Below are 22,364 nucleotides of genomic sequence, written 5' to 3'. Positions count from 1 at the left end.
ATAATATGTTGGTGGTTTTGGTCCTACATGTTGGAAGGAGGGAGAGAAACTGGTTAGAACAGCTGCCAGTGAGATGCAATGTCAGCAGTATGTCCATTTCTGGAACAAAGACAGGGACACAGCAAGTGTGTAAAAATGCTGAGTACTGTCAGCTGCTTGACTACTTAACAGATCATAGCCTGACCCTTTTTACTGGAATTTGCTAACAATTCTAGTAACAAACATTTTCATTGACTTGAATGATGAGCCACCCCATAAAAGTTAAGCTTATGTAAAATAGATCACTGAGCAGTCTTTGTTTTGTACTTTTATTTAAACGTTGTACAGAACTTTAAACATTTCTATACAATAACCGACAGGACAAAATCCAATATTCAAAAGGAATGTAAACTGCAAGAAATACAGTTGTAATTATCTGAATACTCTAATAAGAGTTTATTTTTCAAAACTAATTGAGAAGGCAAAATAATACAAATACAGTATACAGCAAACAATATGCACAAGAGTCAGAACTGTATCAGAATTTCGTTCCATTTCACACAAAACAATACTGTCTCTGCATTTAAGCCATTTTTCCTTTTCTTTGACAAACTGGTTGTTATGGACGGTAGCAACAATAAACAAACATGTTTTCATAATTCTTCTCAATCTACATTACATTTTATTAAATGCCCATTCTTGTCAGATAGACATTTAAATTAAAACTTAACCAACGAGCTCTAGAATCAACAAGTTTCATTACATCCGAATGCTCACTTGGTTCATTTTCCCTCAAAGTTGGTGATCGAAGACTTAACAGCTGTACAACTTTATTTGGTCTTGGTTTGTAAAATCTTTTGTTTTACAGTTTCTTTTATTAAAAAAAATAAAGCAATTCATTGACTTATAATGTGCATGAGCGATACAAAAAAAGTACAAGAGCATCAAAAACAAAAACACATGACACATCGTTCAAAAGTGTAATACTTATCAAAAGGGTACAAAGCAAAAGCAGCATCACTTTTGACACTGTATCTAAAACTAAGAGTTTGAACAAAAAGATATTTTCTCTAGCACTATTAGAAAAGAATTTGCTTTCTTCTTGAAGAAGACTACTATTTCTTTTGCACAGCAACTATTTTTATATCCACCTCATTTGAAAGCATGTATAGACACTTAGTACTGTCGTTATGTCAGCATCATTTTCACTCAGTGTCCGACTCTGCCCAATAACGCTGATAAATGCTATGGAAAAGTAGTCACCAGATGTCACTACGTAACATTCTATATTAGATAACAATCTGAACAAAAGCAAAGCACTTGCTTTCAAACCAATACCCCAGTAACTCCTTGTAGGAAAGAAAAGGCTATTTTGCCAACAAAAGTTGAAAGAGCTCACAGTGAAATTATTAATCCTAGTTATATATGCTTACATTCTAAAACTACTCTTTATCCTTAAGTTAATTAAAAACACATTAAAAACCACTGAGCTATGCACAATTTCTCAGATAAGAACCTTTTAAGCATTTCACACACCTTTGTTTTAGAATATCACATGTTAACACCATTAGCTTTATATTCAAAACATTTACTTTTAAGGGCACAGCACATACAGTATACCAAAAAACAATATTTTTTTAATTTAAATACATTGCCATACTTTAAATTTTCCTTAAAAAACTAGATTTGTGAATTTAATATGTTTACTTTCAGGGGGGATCACATATACGTATACATACTTACACATACCCCAATATATCATAATTTACCGTAGAATAAAGAATAAAAAATAAAGTTGTAAGATTGAACAAAAGCACTTTTTTCTGTCTACGAATATATTTATTTTAATTGATAGCCCACACTCTACCCCTTTCCATATTTTTGGAAGATGTTTCAAACATACAAGATGATTTATGAGGCCTCAAGGTCCAAGAGCTATGCTCAGATCTCTGAATTTGTGACAGAACAGAAAGGGAGAGATGTGGGCCATAAACAATCGCTTAGCCTCCTCTTTGCTTCTGGATCGCAAAGTATTGGTGGGGTGGGGAAAAACTTTGGCAACAAAGGGAATAAGGAACGCTTTCCAAGACAGAAATTATGTTTTCCCTGAAGTCAGTGCAATTATAAAGCCCTCACAGAGCTTTCTTCAGATAAAGCTTCTGTTCATTTAAATATTCAAAGACACAGTATGTAAGTCTGAAGTAGTGCTCAATCAAGTGTTATGTTGACATACAACACAATACATTGCTAGAGACCCAAAAGGCATTCACACGTAACTGGCCAACATCATCACTGGAAAATTTGCATTGGACAGAGCCATCAAGAAGAGACCCAAAGTGTGGTATGAACTAATAATGGCAATCCCTTTAAATTTTTGCTAGGTTACTACAATGTTACCCATGCTGCAAAATTATAGAAGTATGGTATCACTTAAGGAGCCCCCAGTAGCGCAATGGATTAAACCCTTGTGCCAGCAGGACTGTTGACAGAATCCGAGGAACAAAGTGAGCTCCCATCTCTCAGCTCCAGCTTCTCATGCAAGGGCATGAGAGATACCTCCCACAGGATGATAAAACATTCAAGCATCCCCTGGGCAACGTTCTTGCAGATGGACAATTTTCTCAACCCAGAAGCAACTTGCAGTTTCTCAAGTCACTCCTGACACGGAAAAAAAACCTTTTAATTGCCATGGCTTCATTCTATGGAATCCTGTGATATGTAGATTGTTCCAGAAATCCATAGCATTGAGCAATGGCAGTGAATGTGGTGTCAAACTACCATAATTTTGCTAGAACACACAAGTTAGCCAAATTATAGTATTGTAAGCAATGATCCCTTCTGTCTATAGGAGACAGTTGAGAGGGATATACATGGAATGTAATACACTTCGCAGAATAAAAAATGGAATTTGCAAAGATTTAGAAATTAGGAATGGTAATTTTTATGGAATTAAAATAATATTAAAGCAGAGTTCCGCTTACCACAACTATGAATAGGGTTTAGTATGAACTATTACATGTTCATATTTTTTTTCCTTTGGGGCATTTGATTTTAAATATTCAAGAATGCTGTGTAGCAGAAGCCAATATAATTCGGCATGCAGAAATATGGAATGCACAGCATAGTTTTATTATTCAGAAGTATTGTTATTAACCTTATTTTCAAACAAACCAATTCAGTACCATACCATTAAGAATGTCGGCTACAACCTGCTGCTTGAATAATTTCTTACCGGTAAGATTACAAAGACAAATATGAGAAGGATTTAGAAAAAAGACCAAGGCTTCCTCATGGCATCAGTAGAATGTGAAGAACCAGAACAAAGATGTATTTTCATCACAGATGAGATGCACTAACCTAACAAGGTTATATTTTGCTACTAAAAGGCACTATAACAAGCTATTACAGATTCACTTTTTTATTTTGAAGAAAACAGAATGATTACAAGATATTCTAAGAGGAATGTTCAGTAGTAAGAATAAGGGAATACAGGAAGTCCAACTTGATCATGATTTTTGCAACCATAGGAGGACTGAATTAGGACGTTACATTATATAAGTTACACTTCGGATATTTTCAGCTAAACAGACAAACAGCAAGAAATGGGCCTGCCAGATTTTAGCCTGTCACCTAACAGACCAGCTGGGATGGTTATCTGATCTTTACAGATATGTATATAAAGTTTAGACCACTGAACAAACTGCAGTGGATTCAGGATTCACTTCCTTTCTTTACCTTCTTCACGAACAGGAGGGAACTTGGCCAATGCCTTTGTTTCCTTTTCGTTCCATGCTCAGCAAAGTGTCTTTTGCTATAAGCAAAGGTAGTTAACAAGCCCAGAATTTATAATTAAAGTATATCTTGATATTCTGCTTTGTGTTACTTGGTTTAGCGGTTCACCCGAACCTGCCCCAAAAGATCAAACAAGGGAAGAAGGTAAACAGTAACGTATTTCATCCCGTTGTTAAAATAGACCCTTTGCTCACCCTCTCCCTCTCTAAGCATTGTTGCCCTCATTCAAAAATGGCACAGTGGGGCAAGGAATGTCTACCTGCTCATTGCCTTTGACATTTTAAACTGACAGGCAATCACTGTTTCAAAACTGCCAAAACATTGGAAATTATCAAGTAGCTGCCTAAATGTATCAATGCTACAAGCTACATAAACTACATACATATAGTAAAGAAACACAAGTGGCTCAAATAGGATAAATCAGCATGCATTTCCCCTATAGCAGTGGTTCTCAACCTGCGGGGTCCCCAGATGTTTTGGCCTACAACTCCCAGAAATCCTAGCCAGTTTACCAGATGTTAGGATTTCTGGGAGTTGAAAGCCAAAACATGGTTGAAGGCCAGCCACAGGTTGAGAACCACTGCCCTATAGATTTTGGTGAAACTGTAGCCCAATATTTAGATGTTCCATAGACTATGGCTGTATTGCATTAAGCAGTAACAAAGATCCAAATCACGCTCTGTCTGCCATTTACATTCATAATACTGCATAAACTATTAAGTGGCTTGGGGAGTAGGGCAGAGGGAGTATTAGACATTGCTGTTTTAATGTGGCAGTAAGGCCTGGGACATGGCTTCATCTATGCAAGGCATCTTAGGAGGACCGGATGGTAGGAGCCAAAGAGATCCCTGAGCTAGCCCACCGGCACAATGACAGCTGGCAACTATTTTGGTGACAGCCATCCTTGCAAGTGCTGGCAAGAACATTTCCATACTCAGCAATGACGTTATTCACTCCCTTCGCCCAAAGAAGGCCACTGGTTTACAGAGGTTCTTGGCCCAGTGCACAAGGAACCTCCCCGTGTATGTACTTATGAAGAGAAAAAATCTAAACCAAAGTCTCTCCAGTGCATTACACAACATGCTCCATTTAAAGTAAGTAAGTAAGTAAAAAAGCTCCATTTAAAGTTCAACAACGCTGAAGCCAAGAGTTCATCAAACTTAACTCATCTGTTCATACCCTTAAACCATTTAGTAATGAGTGTCACTTTAATGAGCAAGCTGCTCCACTGACACAGTAAGAGAAAAGGTAGGGCAACATGTTACCACCAATTACATTTCTTCCTTTTTATTTTTAAGTAATTCCAGATTGTTAGTTGTTGCTGTGAGTCTTGCCTTCTCAAGAATGTGCAGTGTTTAAGGAAAACTACAAAGAAACGCCTTCCCCAAATTCTGTCATTAGTCAGGATTCAACTCCCTGCATTTAACCAACATGGGAGGAGGAACATGGAACCTTTCAGTTGTTAAACTGGAGCTGCCTTCCAATATTGTCAGTATGAATGGTAGTTCAAGTAAAGCATCTGGAAGGCCAGAAACCTCCTCACACTAAAGCACACTTCCTGTTACGTTGCAATATTCAGATCTGATCTTAAACAGTGGGGGCTGCAAAAGCCCCCAAGCGTAACTTGGATTGGTATCATCAATCACAAATGCCATGACAGAATACAGAAGAGTTCTTCTAAAAGTTCTGAGTTCATTCATAATTGCCAGCCTCCAACACCACCATGTGCCCTACCATTTCCATTTGCTGTTGAGGATTGAGACGACCTGAAAGGTGACTCTACAATCCCATCTATAAAATTCAGAGCACCAGGAGGCAGGAAGAGTGAGCTTCTTCCTACCACGGCCACTACAGCTACAGATGGGACAAGTTCTTCTCTGGCTGTCATTAAAGTTCAGGCCTGAATGAAATAACTCCCATATTGCTTTTTCCTGTATTGAAGCCAAAAATTACAATGACTGAAATTCATGTTAAGAGTTGAGAGCATTCACATTTTAAACCTGTACTGGATTAGTATGTTCTGTATAAGTAATACTATGCTAATCAACTCTACAGGAGACATACACCCTCAACAGGAAAGAATAAACATGTCTGGGGACTGCAAATGTATTGGTCTAAAAAAGGGGACCAAGACTTCCACACAGTGATATAACCCAGGACATCAAGGGAGAAAATCCCACAATATCTGCTTTGAACAGGGTTCTTTCTGTGTCCACACTGCCATATATTCCAGTTCAAAGCATTAATGTATTTTTGGTATTGGTCTCATGTTAGCCATCCCGAGCCCCCCTTTGGGGAAATGGTGGCGGGGTATAAATAAAGTTTATTATTATTATTAATGTGGAATTTTATTCGGTTGTGTGGAAGGGGCCTAAGATGTCTACTCTCTCCCTCTATGTCCACCCACTTCCCCCCAAAAAAACAAACAATATTCTGGTTTTACTAACCAATCATGTTATAATCAGGCAATTGACATGCTGTATTTGTTACATCCATATTCACCTCTGAAAAGTTTCATACAAACAATTACACTATAAATACAGACTTTGTATACACTGGCTTTGTAAAGGGATGCTACATTTATCTCTCTAGCAGTATACACTGGGGGGATTAATTACTACGCTCCTAAATATATGCTATGACTTCTTCCACACAGCCCTATAATCCAGAATATGAAGACAGAAAATCCCACAATATCTGCGTTGAACTAGGTTATCTGAGTCCACACTGCCATATATTCCAGTTCAAAGCAGATAACGTGGGATTTTATTCAGCTCCCTGGAAAGGGGTCCCAATCACCCCACCAACCACACTAGTGACAAGATGGGAGTTATGAAGGATAGGGAGGTGTAAGGTTGGAAAAAAACCAGCCCAGATAACCCTTTCTGCATTGTTTTTAAATCATCCATTTTCTTTGTGAACTCACTTCTTGTTAATAGAATTCTAAAAGAGACAGCAAGTTACCACTGTTTAAAATATCTTTTGGTTTCTTTGCAAATGACAAAAAGTTGTGTAAGAGTTAGTCATCAAGAATTTGCAGCTATCTGAACTACAAAGTCAGATAAAGTTCATTCAAAATTTGGATTTTTGTTTGGAATATTTGAAGATGGAATGAGTCCTGAAGTATTATTTAAACAATCCAAAGAACAGCATCACCTCACATTCAAAAATATTATGAAATATTCTTCATAACAGTGTCTTGACCAAATATGAAATGGTACTTTCTCTAGCCTTAACACAGTATCTACTTCTGCAGGATCTTTGACAGAGTGCATTAAAATGACATATTTAACACAGGAAATATTTTACTTTGGTATATCAAAGCCCCATCTTTAGCACTCAATACTAAATTCCCCAGAATTCTGTGCTAAAACAGAAATGCTGTAACATAAAAAGCCTAATGATTTTCAGATTGCCCGAAAAATAGTTTGGCTGATTATAGTGTAAAAGATGCCTGAGATGTAAGACACAAACACACACGTTTTTATATAAATATTTCTCCAGCAACCATCTCTACTTCTTTTTGAGTATACTCTTAAATTAAACATTTGTTCACAAAGAGAAATAAACAAACATGAATATTCCAAGTGAACACACACAAATTAGTCCACAATTTAGTAGTAATTTAACTTTGGGGCTCTCTTCCAGCATTTGTAAACAAACAGTCTCATCTTCCCCCTTCTCTGGGATGACTCTATCATTCATGCCTTTACTTTTGAAACCACAGAACCAATCTATGAACTTTCTGTTTTTGTCACCACTTTCTGTCTCCTTCTCGGTCTTCTTTTGACCCATAAGAGCTGCCTGGCCATTAGAATAACAATCAACTGGTGTCTCAACTTCAGAGTTACTTAGAGAAATCATTGGATTGCTTTCATCACTGCAAGTAATTAGGAGATTGACATTTTCTGGTGAATCACTTTTAACATTTTCTTCAGATTTTCCATTTGAAGATATAGGATTGGAGGTTTCACTGTATTTTAAGATGGTTTTCTCTTGTGTTGTCAATGAGTTGCCCACAGAAGTGCTTTCTTTTACTGTCCTGCTTTTCATAGACCAGAATGTTGTCATGCGAATTTGCTCCTTTGATGGTGGTGGTGTAAGTAAGCTGACTATCATAGCCACAATTCCAGTGATCCAGAACAACCCAGTAGCAACATACATATAATGGACACTTTTGATAAAGAGAGGCCTAGTGTCTGGTTGATTACATTCTGGGACACGATATATAAATGCCAGTATCAGTCGGACAGCTCCCAATCCAAAACCAACCATTCCACCAAAGAAGGCCCCTTGCTCATTGCAACGTTTCCAAAATACACCCAGAAGAAATATAGCAGCCACTGGTGGTGTCAAATAGTCTGCTACCTCTTGTATGTACAGATACATTTGGCCTCCTTGCATTTCTACTATTATTGGGACCCAAGCAATGCTTATTACCACCATGAAAGCAACAAAAACTCTTCCAACAATCATCAGTTCTCTAGATGACGCTCTCTTCCTTATGAGGAGCTTGTAGATGTCAAGGGTGAATATGGTACTGGCACTATTAAATATAGAATCCAGGTCACTCATTAGTGCAGCAATCATAACAGCCATCATGAGGCCTCGAAGGCCAACAGGAACGAGTCTCATTACCAAACGTGGATAGGCAATATTAGAGCATCCAGCTCTGCTCCCACAAACTTGCATACAGTGCTCCGGATTGATACATGCAATGTCTTCTGGAAATAGTATCCGTGAAATCATTCCAGGAACAACGATAAGGAACATAGGTAAAAGCTTTAGAAAACCTGCCATTAAAGTAGATCCTTTGGCATGAGCAATATTTTTTGCTGCTAGAACACGCTGAACAATGACTTGGTCTGCACACCAGTACCATACAGAAGCTGGAGTCTGTCCCAAAAGGAAACCAGGCCAAGGTATATCTTCATCAGTTGGTTCACGCAACATTCTCAGTGAATCAGGCTTTGGGTCAACATGGCAGGAATTTGTATTGGAGAGGTTATATGTCAACAAGATTGATGTAACATTAGGTTTTGCCAACATGTATCTTCTTTTAAGTTCTTCAAACCCTCCAACTTCTGTAATACTTATGATCATAAGGGTGAAGGCACCAATAATCATAAGCAAAGCTTGGACCGTGTCTGTGTAGATGACTGCCACCAGACCTCCTGTCACTGTCAGCAACGCAGTCATTCCAATCAGTAAAATAACAGACAAATAAATATTCCAACCCAGTGATTCTTGAATGAACAGTGCACCTGAATACAAGTCTACTGAAAGTTTGGTGAAGATGTAAAGTATTAGAGACAGTACTGCAAAGTATACTTGAATTCTATGACCTCCAAATCGTTTGGATAAGTACCCAGGCATGGTGTATATTCCAGATCGTATATAAACTGGAACAAAGACCCATCCTAAGAGCTGCAAAAGCATTAAGGCATTGAACTCCCATGCGCCCACGGCAAATCCACTTGCTGCTCCAGATCCTGCAAGCCCAATGAAGTGTTCACTCCCAATGTTGCTCACAAACAAGGATGCACCAATTGCGAGCCATGTCATAGATCGCCCTGCCAGGAAGTAACCACTTACAGTGCTTCGATTGTATTTCCACATAGCAAAAAAGCCTATGAACATGACAAGCACAAAATACAGTGCCACAACGGCAATGTCTGCTGGTTCCAAAGCCGCCCTCATGTTGGTAAACAAAGTAACTTCCAGGTGTTGATGTCCAAATCCCAAACCTCAAGCCTTAGCAAGATAAATCACTTTAGTTTGAACACACTGGTTCAAAGTCTTTGTCCATTGGTTTGCTGTCTTGATGGTAGTGGTTGTGGTACAACTTTGAGAAGACAAAACTTGTTTTCTCCGCTTCTGAAATATATAACGTGAGCTTTTATTCGCCAATCCACAAGAGCATCACCATTAACTTGATGTAGGAGAAATTCTTAGGCGCAGCTAAGTCTACTGAGGCCTACTGTACCAACCCTGCAAGGCAGCAAAGACAAAAGACAAAGATTGAATTAGAGGAGGCTTTCACTATGTACCAGAAAAATTTGAACTGTTAAAACAAGGAGCTAAACATGGCTTTTCTTCTTCTGTAAAAGGTAGAACTTTTGCCTCATGCAAAACATAACTTTCAATGACTACAAAATAAAGTGAGAGAATATATATCCTTCTCTTTAAAATTAAGCTTCCAGATTTGTATGCTGTATTTAATGTGAATCTTCCTGGCCAACGAAATTCTGTGATTCAAAATGATGACAAAAACCACACAGGAACAGCCAAGACTTTATTCTGGTCACATAGAAGCACAATACATTTACAATTCATTTCAATATTCAAATTATTTCAAACCTGTGATGTAGCAGTTGATGTCACCATGTAATGCTGCAAGCAGTATACACAATATGCCACTGTGTCACATTAACTTTATCAAAAGTACATAACTGCACACAAAAAAAAAATCTGCGAGTCGGGGCATCTTAGTCTACTGCAGCAAAATCATTTACCATTCCAAACTATCCCTGTTACTATGATCATTGTTCTTTCCAAATCAGAGAGATTTGGTCGCCTTTTAGCACCTGCACACAGTTGTCATGCTTCCTTTCCTTCTTAGACACCCTGCTTTACTCTCATGCAATTGCACTGTGCTGCATCTCTTCAGCTACAGCTGTTGCAGAAGTACAAAAACAGCAGTAATTAATAGGCAATGGTCTGAGGAAGAGCACGGTGCCAGCTAGACAATAGGAAGAATCTATTAAGATTCTATGAAGATAAAAAAAGAATCTATTAAGCATCTATGAAGATAAAGGTGAATGACAGGTAGCAGTCAAAAAGGTTTATGGAGTAGGACCAGTCACACTAAAAATTGGTCAGTGCCTTGTCATTCTAGTATTGCACAGCTCTCTAGCAGACTATATACTAGAGGCAAACTATACTAAGTGCAACTATGTGCTGCAGTGTACAACACAATGATGCTACTGCTTACTTTGAATATGTCTTATAGAACGTGTCCAAAGAAATTGGATATTTTAAAGAGATGGGGTATGAAGCAAGCATGGAAAAGCCTGGCCCCAACATTTCAAATTTAGCATGGAAATCTAAGTGAGATTTTTTTTCACATCTTGTAGTTCAAGTGTCCATTGTGGGTTTTCCTTACTTTGGAAGAAGTGAGACTGAATATTAACCTGGAAGAGCAGTTCCTAGCCCATGGCCCATGGACTCTCAAAGGACTGCAATGTGCTCACATGAAGGGATCTGTGAAGGCATGATCAAATGTTATGGGCTTTTATAGAAATACTAGCAGTTCCCTGCCACGCATTGCTGTGGCCCAGTCTGTATATGTGTTTTGTGTGTGTATATGTGTGTGTATATATATATATTTGTGTATAAGTGTGTTTGCATATGTGTGTGTGTGTGTTGTTTGGCACATGCATTGTAATGAAATTTTGGGGGTTTTTTTGGTTTTTAAGTCTCTTCTGCTGTTTTTCAGTGTTTTTATGAGTGATGGTCACTCATTGGCCTGAGAGGTGTATTGTGTCCAAATTTGGTGCCAATTCGTCCAGTGGTTTTTGAGTTATGTCAGTCCCACAAACGAACATTACATTTTTATTTATATAGATAAAAATAGAAAGAAGGAAAGCATTCAGGAATAAAAGAAATAAAAAGAAGAAGTAAATGGGGAAAAGGCACCCATTATAACATATTCCCAACATGCATCTATTGTCCTGGGCAAAAAAAAAAATCCGTTATCTCTGTTTGATTAGATTAGCCCTCCGGTGGAAGGCTGAAAAGCCCTGGAGTGGGGGGGGGGGGGGGGAGGAAGAAGAAAAGGAAGCTAGCAGAGAAAAACTGGTTATGCATTCTTCTTCATATGACTTCATGCAACCCAAGTGGTTGCCCTGGGGAGAAGCGTAACCAAGAAAACAGGTATCCAGTCCATTTTCCATGGACCTTCCTGCCCTATGGATGCCTGCTTTGAGGGTGGCACCTTCACCTTCCAGCCACCAACTCTCCTCCTTCCAAGGTTATCAAATTCAACCCTACTGTGAAAAGTGGAGAGTGAGGGGGAAAATACGAAAGACAACACCATTCCTCCAACCAGACCAAGCAGCAATAGCATGGCTCTGCCTCCTCACTTTCTCTCTCCATCTCTTGACTCTGCCTTCACAACCCTCCTCTCCTAGACCAATCCCATTCCTATGGGAGTGCCAAATGAAAAGAGCAAGCTGATTCTCTTCTGGCAATTCATATGTTATAATCTGACAACAGTTCAAACTGGGCCAAATTACTATGAAAGAAAAGAAGAAACTGAGGTATGCTTGCAGTCATAGCATGGACATGCTTCATAATGACCATGTTGTTTATCTGTTGAAATATTTATCTAGTATGAAACATAAAGATAATATGGTACCCTGGTGGCGCAGCAGGTTAAACTTCTGAGCAACTGAACTTGCTGACCGAAAGGTTGGTGGTTTGAATCTGGAGTGCGGGATGAGCTCCCGCTGCTAGGCCAGCTTCTGCCAACCTAGCACTTCAACAACATGCAAATGTGAGTAGATCAATAGGTACTGTCTTGGTGGGTAGGTAACAGCTCCATGCATTCACGCTGGCCACATGACACTGTAGGCTTCTATGGACAACGCTGGCTCTTCGGCTTAGAAATGGAGAAGAGCACCACCTCCCAGAGTCAGACATGACTAGACTGGGGAAACCTTTACCTTTACTATAGAACATATAGCACTTACAAGCTCCTAAACCTAAATATATAACATTTAATTCATATTTGCTGAGGCCATTCAATGAAGGCTAAATGAAAAGTCTCTGCCTCTAATGTACGAAGAAGAAATAAGATTACTATTTTAGAGTATTACTAAATTATCAGTATGTTTGGTTCACACACCCATACAGTTAAAAAAAATTAAAAGGTAAGACTTATGCTTTACAAGTTACTGTCTTCCAAGGCCTTGAGTTAGTCCCTTGAAGTGTTATTATTTGACTTACAGACATTTCTATTAACCCACAAACTTAAACTGAGGTCTATTTTAGGGCAGTGACGTTCAATGGACAATGAAGACAATTCACAAGCTAAAACAACCAAAGGTATATGGAAATGCCAGTTATTTGTCCAGACAGAAAAACAACAACGAATAAAGGATTCTTCACAAACAATTCTACGATAAGAACTCAAGAGGCACCCAATTCAAAATGCATGGCATCTAAACTTAAACATGCAACACCAAGATTACATATTGCACTGCACTGATTAATGAAAGTACCATTATTTCCACATATCGCTGGTTATAATATGGAACATCTAAATTTGTAAAATTTCACAAATATTGAATTTTCAAGTACAAAAATATTATCAAGTACAGTAATAATAAGGCCCCCTGGTGGCACAGCAGGTAAACCGCAAAGCTACTGAACTTGCTGACTGAAAGATTGGTGGTTCGAATCCAGGGAGTAAGTTGAGCTCCCGCTGTTAGCCCCAGCTTCTGCCAACCTAGCAGTTCGAGAACATGCAAATATGAGTAGATCAATAGGTACCGCTTCTGCGGGAAGGTAACAGCACTCCATGCGGTCATGGTGACCACATGATCTTGTAGGCTTCAAGAGACAACGCTGGCTCTTTGGCTTAGAAATGGAAATGAGCACCACCCCCCAGAGTCAGACATGACTACACCTATTGTCAAGGGGAAACCTTTACTTTTTTTTTTAGTCATAATAAATGTAAATGAATAAAGTGATTAAAACCAAATCTTTTTACAAGCTTAATCATTTATATTTCTAGAGAGGTAATCTTACCTGTACTATGAAACTGTTTGTGCAAGATTAATACCAGCTGGGAAATGTTATCAAACATTTTCCCATAGTAACAGAAATGTTAACTCCTCACCATTATTGCTCCCTGTAAATTAGATCATTTTTCACTGAATGCAATCTAGCCTGTATGAAATGCTAGCATCTCAGCACACAATAGAGTGACTGATGAACTAATTTTGGTCTAAGACTCTGAGTTTATCTTTCCACAAAAGGCAGTTTATAGTATTTTAAATAACCCAAAAATAAAATTCATGCAGAAAATAAAATGGACAATAAAAAGGAAGCAAGTGCCTCAAATTATTTGAAGTTTTCTGAACTTTACAAATAAACCCAGGATCTGACCAAGGAATTGTGTTTTAATATAATTTTGGGCGCAACATAGGGCCTCATCACACTAGAGAATGAATCCACTGAAAATCCGGTTTCTGCCTCCTGCAGAATTCTGGGGGTTGTAGTTTAGGGAGGAGTCTTTAACAGACTCACTATGTTACAAACCCCAGAATTCTGCAGGAGGCAGAAACCGGATTTTCAGTGGATTCATTCTCTAGTGATGAAATAGTGAGAGAACACAATCTAAACTGTGGATTTCCCTTTCTCTCTTTCTTATTTTGGGTCCTTACGATACTCAAGGCTAGGATATAAGCAGTAGCAAAATGGTGTTCTACTCACATGTGCATTTTTCTGAACCCCATCCTCTCAGGAACATTCAACTACAGTCCACTAAAAAAGTTACTTATTAGTTTTTTGAACTAATCTAAAATCTTAAGGCTAGAAATATGAGCAACTTGTCTTCTTGTTTAATATACCTCTTGTACACACCAAGAGGAATTCACTCATAAGCCTCCTCTTGATCATATAGTGTTTTCTCAACCTTCCTAATGCCGCAACCCCTTAATACAATTCCTCATGTTGTGGTGACTCCCGATCATAAAATTATTTTTGTTGCTACTTCGTAAGTGTAATTTTGCTACTGTTATGAATCATAATGTTAATATCTGATATGCAGGATGTATTTTCATTCACTGGACCAAATTTGGTGCAAATACCTGAAAGGCCCAAATTTGAATATTTGGGGGGGGGGGGGGGTTGATTTTGTCATTTGGGAGTTGAGGTTGCTGGGATTTTTAGTTCATCTACAATCAAAGAGCATTCTGAACCCCACCAATGATAGAATCGAGCCAAACTTCCCACACAGAACCCATATGCCTTGAAGGGATGCACTGGCATGAGCCTCCCTCCAACCTCACACGCTCTCCCTCACCTGCATAGGCATATCACGCTGCCATGTGCCAAGTATGCCTGCTTTCCCCTCCCCTGCTTGGAGTCTCAGAAACAGCCCTCCCCTTAGCTGAGAGACTGGCCAATCACAGCAGAGTAGGGCTTTTGGTGGGAGGATTTGCCATCTGTTTCCAAAAAGGAAGAGAAGGACAGGTAGAGAGATCTTCAGCCAAAGGGATTCCTTAAGACCAGGGGTCCTCAAACTAAGGCCCTTTAAGGTCATTTACCCGGCCCTCGCTCAGGGTCAACTTAAATCTGAAACGACTTGAAAGAACACAACAACAACAATCCCATCTCATCAGCCAAAAGCAGGCCCACACTTCCCATTGAAATACTAATAAGTGTATATTTGTTAAAATTGTTCTTCATTTTAATTATAGTATTGTTTTAAGTGTTTTTGCACTACAAATAAGATATGTGCAGTGTGCATAGGAATTCATTCTTTTTTTCCTTCAAATTATAATCCGGCCCTCCAACAGTTTGAAGGACTGTGACCTGGCCCTCTGTTTAAAAAGTTTGAGGACCCCTGCTTAAGACCATCAGAAATATAGGTTTTCAGATGGTCTTTGGCAACCCCTCTGAAATCCCCTTGCGACTCCCCCAGGGGTCTTGACCCACAGGTGGCAAAACGCTGATATAAAGTCTCACAAAATATGTTTTAGTTGGGACCATGATATTTATTTATTATTTATTTACAGTATTTATATACCGGTTTTCTCACCCCGAGGGGGACTCAAAGCAGTTATGAATAAGTTGCCTTCTCCTGATCCCTTTGTCTGATTTGGCTTCATCACTAAACTATTCCAAATGGTTTTAAAAGGTGCTAGAATCTTGAAAGATTTCTCAGAAAGTCAATCAAGATTTGTGCCAGATGTACACGATTTTCAGATTTCATGATAACAGCAGGCCATGTCCTCAAATATACACATGTAAACACACAAGACTGAAACAATGAAAGGGGTGTATAGGTGGGAATTATCAAAGATATTATGGCAACAAAGCACTGTAAGATTGTAGTAGTAATAGTAATTTTATTGATTAGCCCTTAGGCCATATCACAATACCAAACAACAAGGCTTGATAAGACTTAATTGCACTCTATGTAAGTTAAAATAAGACACTGTAAGACTTAATTGCACTCTATGTAAGTTAAAATAAGGCACTGTACGATTGTAGTGCACTTCCCTAAGCAATGGGTCTTCAACAGAGATGACCAGGCATAGCTAATTAGTTACATCTAATTCAGTCTAACATGAAAGCACCTGGACCAAAAAAGTAATATTCAAGAAGAAATTCTATTTTCAAAACCATCAATGGAGGGCCTCATAGCAGGCAACAGCAATAAGGACAATTTCTAAAATATAGAGAGAAAGGAGAAGAAAGTATATTCTAACTCAAACTATTTTGTTCTACCCAGACCAAACTTCATTCATGAAACACTTAACAGTCAATAAATGAAAGCTTACATCTTCATTCCACTCCAAGACTAAGAAACTGAAAGGTGAACTCATGATGCCTGAAGAACAAGTTAAATGTTTACTGAATTATTGTTTGCATCATTATCTCGTACTTTTCCTTCATGCATTATGAGGTTTTTCTACTGCATTAACATCCATAATGAAGACTGCCTGTCCTACACCATATTAATGATATCTTTATACGCATTCTTCACCAAAAGTGGAAACTGACATTCCTTCAGGTGGCCTAAAGAAAATGAAATTGCTATATTGTATTATAAATTTAACATTTGCATCAACTAAATACTTCCTCAATTCAAAGTATTTCAAAATTGAGGATGCTTGCCATGGATGCAGGCGAAACGTCAGGAGAAATGCCTCTAGAACATAACCATATAACCCGGAAAAACCCACAAAAACCTAGTATTTCAAAATTATTTTTCTTAAGTAATTTTACATCAAATACCTATGCTGACCTATCTCTAGGTACGTGTTTTTATTTTTATTTTGCAACAAGAAAAGCTTAACTTATCAAGAGGAACAGCAGTCACTAAATTTTACTATGAACAGGGCCAAATGAAGAGATTCCTACAGCTTGTATTCTTGGCAAGCAGTTTTAGCTCTTACACCCTCTCCTGGCGAATAGAAGAACAACAATGAATATTGAGGTTACTGGGTTGTTGTGTGTTTTCCGGGATGTATGGCCATGTTTCAAAAGCATTCTTTCCTGACGTTTTGCCTGCATCTGTGGCAGGCATCCTCAGAGGTTGAGGTTAATATTGTGGTTAATTTGATTCCAGCTTCATGGTATGTTTATGAATAGGAATTAAACTTCTAATTTTATGGTTTATGGAAATCCATTTCCTGGATTTCAGCATTCACTTTTGCTAACATTAGCTAGTACTATGAACATTTAACATTTTCCTATAGAAGTGTTACATTGCTAGCGAAATGGAAGAGTAGCTTTTTAAAGTTTCCATCCTGCTTCTCAAGCTACCTGAATGCAGGAGACTGGCAATTTGTGGCCATTAGCAACAATTGTTCATTTGGGTTGCTGTGAGTTTTCCAGGCTGTACAGCCATGTTCCAGAAGCATTCTCTCTTGATGTTTTGCTCACATCTATGACAGGCATCCTCAGAGGTTGTGAGGTATACCTCACACTGAGGATGCCTGCCATAGATATGGGCAAACTGTCAGGAGAGAATGCTTCTGGAACATGGCCACGGAAAACTCACAGCAACCCAGTGATTCCAGCCATAAAAGCCTTCAACAACAAATTGTTCATTTCCTGGTGGCCATGGGCCACTGCTATGAGTAAAACTGGCTTCAACTAACACGAAATGTGGGATCCACTTAGAACACATATTTCTTTTTAAAAAGAGTTGTGTTACTGCACCAACATCCCTTGGGTTAGAGCAGAAACCCCTGGAACTTTCCAGTAAAATCGACACAATTCTCCTAGTCTGATGCTGGATTTACACTGCTCTCTATCTCAGAATCTGAGACCGGATTATCTGGCTGGGTAAAGCCATATAATCCAGTTCTAAGCAGTTAATCTGGGATCAGACCCCAGGTTGTAAGGCAATTTAGATCTAGGGCCCTTCCACACAGCCATATAACCCAAAATACCAAGGCAGAAAAACCCACACTATCTGCTTTGAACTGGAATATCTGAGTCCACACTGCCATATATCAGATAATGTGGGATTCATCTGTGTGGAAGGGGCCCTAGTCTGAGATTTCTAAATTTAAGTGCAAGTCATACAAAAGTGGTTTTTTCCTTAAGCTATTTGAATGCTACAAATCCAATGCAAAATATGTTGTTCATTTTTTGCTATTTCCATGCCAAGTTTATGGAAAATTCCTCATTAGATCATGGCTGAGTATCAGGTAAACATTTGGAAATTACTCCAACTTGTCTAACAAAATGATTTATCTGAAAGCCTCTACCTTATGGCAAAGATGGAGACTGTCAAATTGTTTCCCTCCCTTGGCTACCTTCTTTTCTGCAAAGGACCACTGTGGAAGAGAGGCCTATTTCCTCATTTATTGGTTATTAAAAAGTACTTTGAACAGACCTCACAACCTCTGAGGATGCCTGCCATAGATGTGGGCGAAATGTCAGGACAGATTGCTTCTGGAACATGGCCATACAGCCTGGAAAGCTCACAGCAACCTAGTTTGAACAACTTCACATGATTACTGGGAGTACCAGGCCAAAACGAAATAATACTATCCATACCTCAGCATCTTTATCTTCCAGCCACAGTATACATGCCTTTTGTGTTGGACTTTATGACAACTAAGCTTCAATGAAAACTCAACTTCAAATAAAGTTAAAGAAGTCAAATATAAAACAAGGTGGGCATGCACATGACGAGTAGAAGACGATACATACCAGATACGACAAAATTAAGATGACATCAACCTCTCAAATACTAATTCCTAACAGAAAAATACAATGGAAGTTCAGGAGTGCAGAGAAAACAGAAATGCTTCTTATAAAGTTTTTTTTTCTCATGTCAGGAGCGACTTGAGAAACTGCAAGTCGCTTCTGGTGTGAGAGAATTGGCTGTCTGCAAGGACGTTGCCCAGGGGACGCCCAGATGTTTTGTTATCCTGTGCGAGGCTTCTCTCATGTCCCTGCATGAGAAGCTGGAGCTGACAGACGGGAGCTCACCCCGCTCCCTGGATTCAAACCATTGACCTTTTGGTCAGCAGTCCTGCTGGCACAAGGGTTTAACCCATTGCAGCACTGGGGCTCCACATCATTGATGAGCCTTCAATTATGTGGCTGGAAACCCTGCATGAAAAGCTGGAGCTGATAGATGGGAGCTCACCCCGCTCCCAGATTCAAACTGCAGACCTTTCTGTCAGCAGCTCTGCCAACACAAGTTTAACCCACTGTGCCACCGGGGGCTCCATATCTGACAAAGTAAAATCTCTCTAAACAAAAAAAAAGTCCTCACCAAAACTTGGTTCAAGTTTGTAATGCTACACAAACTCATTTATGAGTAGGTCTCACTAAATTCAAATGAATCCTTATCAGATCGGTGTGGGACGATTACAAGACATAATCCTACCAAAATTTATCACGTGGCAAACATAGTACAAGAAAAGTGGGGTCTGTGTTATGTTTTGTTTTGAATGAGTGACTACCTGTGTTGAGGAGGTGTTACTCATCTGTTACTCATCTGGTTTTTCACAAGCACCAATCAGCACAAAACTCTACCCAACATAGTACTGTCCCTTGCTATCTAGGAGTCACGCTTCATGGTTTACTGTATGGAAATTGCCAATCTTATCTGGTCCTGCAAGGGCTTCAACCAGGGTTCTTCAACATGAGAAAGCCAGCTCTCTTGGGGTATCACAGGCCCTATATCCCAAGATCTGATCCCAGGTTTTCTGCTTTAAACTGAATTATATGAGTCCACACTGCCAAATAATCTTGGATAAACAAAACCTGGTATCAGATCCTGGGATATAGGGCCTGTCTGGAAAGAAAGTCCGTCGCTCAAATAAGGATATAACAGGCCACCATTTACAATTACTGGGGGGGGGGGGGGGGGTATGGAGAAAAACATCTGGCTTTCTGCACTACCTCTCAACTGCACTCACCACTAAGAGAGCTCTAGAAGTGTAAATAATGGACAAGAGTACTCTTTATTAAGAAATCCCTGCCATTAGTGGCTCCAAACTCCAGTCCTAGACCTTTTCTCTTCCACATATGTGGCTGACACTCATTCATGCTTCCTCACGTATTGAGAATCCAAGCAACTGGGAGTAAAATACAATAGGCTCTCACTTAGCTGACACCGATGGGGATTGCTAGGTGCTGAGTGCCATTTCTAGTTGCTTGCAAGTTACTATTCAAAACTTATATACCATACCATCTCTGAACTGACTTGACAGTTATATTGAAATGATCATTAAAACCAAATTAACGCAAACTTAATACAACAGTGAGTTGCTGTGAGTTTTCTGGGCTGTATGGCCATGTTCCGGAAGCATTATCTCCTGACATTTCACCCACATCTATGGCGGGTTGTGACATCCATTGGAAACTAGGCAAGGGGGGTTTATATATCTGTGGAATAATGTCCTGGGTGGGAGAAAGAACTCTTGTCTGCTTGAGGCAACTGTCAATGTTGCAATTGGCCACCTTATTTATTTTTTATTAAATAAAATAAAATAAATAACTAGGAAACTCACTTGCCTATTCTCCAAGAGACCCCTCAACCTCTGAGAATGCCTGCCATAGATATGGGCGGAACATCTGGAAACAATTAGGGCCAGGTTATCACCTCCCAACAAAGGATTTCCCCAGACGGTAAGAAGACAGACCTTGAAACTGCTGGGTCATTAAATGATAATCAAGGTGGCCAATAGCAACAGTTACACTTGCCTCAAATTGACAAGAGTTCTTTCTCCCACCCTGGACATTATTCCATTGATATATAAACCCCATTTCCCTAGTTTCCAACAGACCTCACAACCTCTTGCCATAGATGCAGGTGAAATGTCAGGAGAGAATGCTTCTGAAACATGGCCAGACAGTCCGGGAAACTCACAGCAACCCAGTGATTCCAGCCATGAAAGCCTTCGACAACACATTAATTCAACAATGCTAATCCTTTACTGTATTATAAAAACATTCCTTTTGAATTCAGGATTTTTAAAAATGTCCATTGCTTGAGAGTTCCAGCTAACCGAGAGTGAGCTGTAGATCTAAAGAGATCTTCCTCCTTTAACTAGCTTGGGTGTGGATCTACTCTCTGTAGGATGCATACAGTTTGACAGTACCTTAACTGCCTTGGCTCCATGCTATGGAATGATGGGAGTTGCAGTTTGGTGAGGCACCAACACTTGGCAGAGAAAGTGAAAGACTTTGTGACAGTCCCAAGGATTCTGTGGAGTGGAGTTCAAGGGCATCCTCCCCTCCAACAGCCATAGACAGCAGGTGCACAAGAGAGAAAGGTGCGCCTAAATAGGTATGGGCAAACTTGGGCCTTCCTGCTGTTTTGGACTTCAACTCCCACCATTCCTCACAGCCTCGGGCCCTTTCCTTTCCCCTCTCAGCCACTTAAGAACAGGCATTAGGAATGGACATAAGGGGGGAAAGTAAAGGGCCTGGGGCTGTGAGGTATGGTGGGAGCTGAAGTCCAAAACACCTGAGCTTAAGCGGCTGAGTAGGGAAAGTAAAAGACCTGTGGGTGTGAGGAATGGTGGGAGTTGAAGTCCAAAACACCTGGACTTAAGCTGCTGAGGGGGAAAAGAAAGGGGCCTGAGGCTGTGAGGAATGATGGGAGTTGAAGTCCAGAACACCTGAGCTTAAGCAGCTGAGAGGGGAAAGGAAAGGGCCTGAGGCTGTGAGGAATGGTGGGAGTTGAAGTACAAAACACTTGGGCTTAAGCGGCTGAGCAGGGAAAGTAAAGGGCCTGAGGCTGTGAGGAATGATGGGAGTTGAAGTCCAAAACACCTGGGCTTAAGCGGCTGAGCAGGGAAAGTAAAGGGCCTGAGGGTGTGAGGAATGATGGGAGTTGAAGTCCAAAAATCTGGACTTAAGCTGCTGAGGAGGGGAAGGGCCCGAGGCTGGGAGGAATGGTGGGAGTTGAAGTCCAAGCCCCTTGGAGAGTTGAAGGTTGCCCTGCCTGCTCTGGATCCCTTTCAAAGCTCCCTCCTGGGGAAGACGTACAATCAGGGCGCTTTCCACGTGGGGAAAAGAGGCACAGGAAGAAGCCAAGGTGGCTGCTGGAAACAAGACAGCCTTGAGACTTTCCCCTTTTTCTCTCCCAGCAATAGAGGAGGGAAGCAGCAAAGCCTGGGAGGGAAAAGCCTGGGCTTGCAAAGGGAGGCAAGAGCAGCAGCGCGAGGAGCGACTGGAAGAGGACAGGGACAGGGACTCACCCTTTGCATGGCTTTCAGGATCAACGCCAGTTCGTAGCGGGGCATTTTGGGCGCCCAGGAGAGGAGGAAGAGGAGGAGCGGCCGGGCAGCTGCGGGAAGAGGAAGAGGCGGCAGGAGGGA

At 40.0% G+C, this 22,364-nt stretch overlaps 2 protein-coding genes across 2 annotated transcripts in view; both read right to left on the bottom strand.

Moving 5' to 3' along the window:
• The window catches only part of MRPS6 (mitochondrial ribosomal protein S6), a 40,812-nt gene extending 18,465 nt beyond the window's left edge, over window positions 1–22,347 (bottom strand). Inside the window, exon 1 of the mRNA XM_060770376.2 lies at window positions 22,245–22,347. Within this exon, the coding sequence (XP_060626359.1) occupies window positions 22,245–22,289 (45 nt within the window). The 5' untranslated portion in view covers window positions 22,290–22,347. The remainder of the gene's footprint in view (window positions 1–22,244) is intronic.
• SLC5A3 (solute carrier family 5 member 3) lies at window positions 2,474–22,322 on the bottom strand. The gene is made up of 2 exons (XM_060770373.2): window positions 22,245–22,322; window positions 2,474–9,762 (listed from the first exon to the last, which is right to left on the bottom strand). The coding sequence occupies exon 2, from the start codon at window positions 9,469–9,471 to the stop codon at window positions 7,324–7,326; it is 2,148 nt and encodes a 715-aa protein (XP_060626356.2). The 5' UTR covers window positions 9,472–9,762; window positions 22,245–22,322; the 3' UTR covers window positions 2,474–7,323.
• Window positions 22,348–22,364: the final 17 nt, after the last annotated feature.

Source organism: Anolis sagrei, chromosome 3 (genome assembly GCF_037176765.1).
Source record: "Anolis sagrei isolate rAnoSag1 chromosome 3, rAnoSag1.mat, whole genome shotgun sequence".
NCBI classification, from domain to species: Eukaryota; Metazoa; Chordata; class Lepidosauria; order Squamata; family Dactyloidae; genus Anolis; species Anolis sagrei.
The sequence above is the reverse complement of the archived record's forward strand: the minus strand, read 5'-3'. Positions and strand labels throughout refer to the sequence as shown.

Bases quoted from the DNA above. Each gene is read 5' to 3' on its own strand.
- SLC5A3 (XM_060770373.2), bottom strand. From the start codon at position 9,471: ATGAGGGCGGCTTTGGAACCAGCAGACATTGCCGTTGTGGCACTGTAT.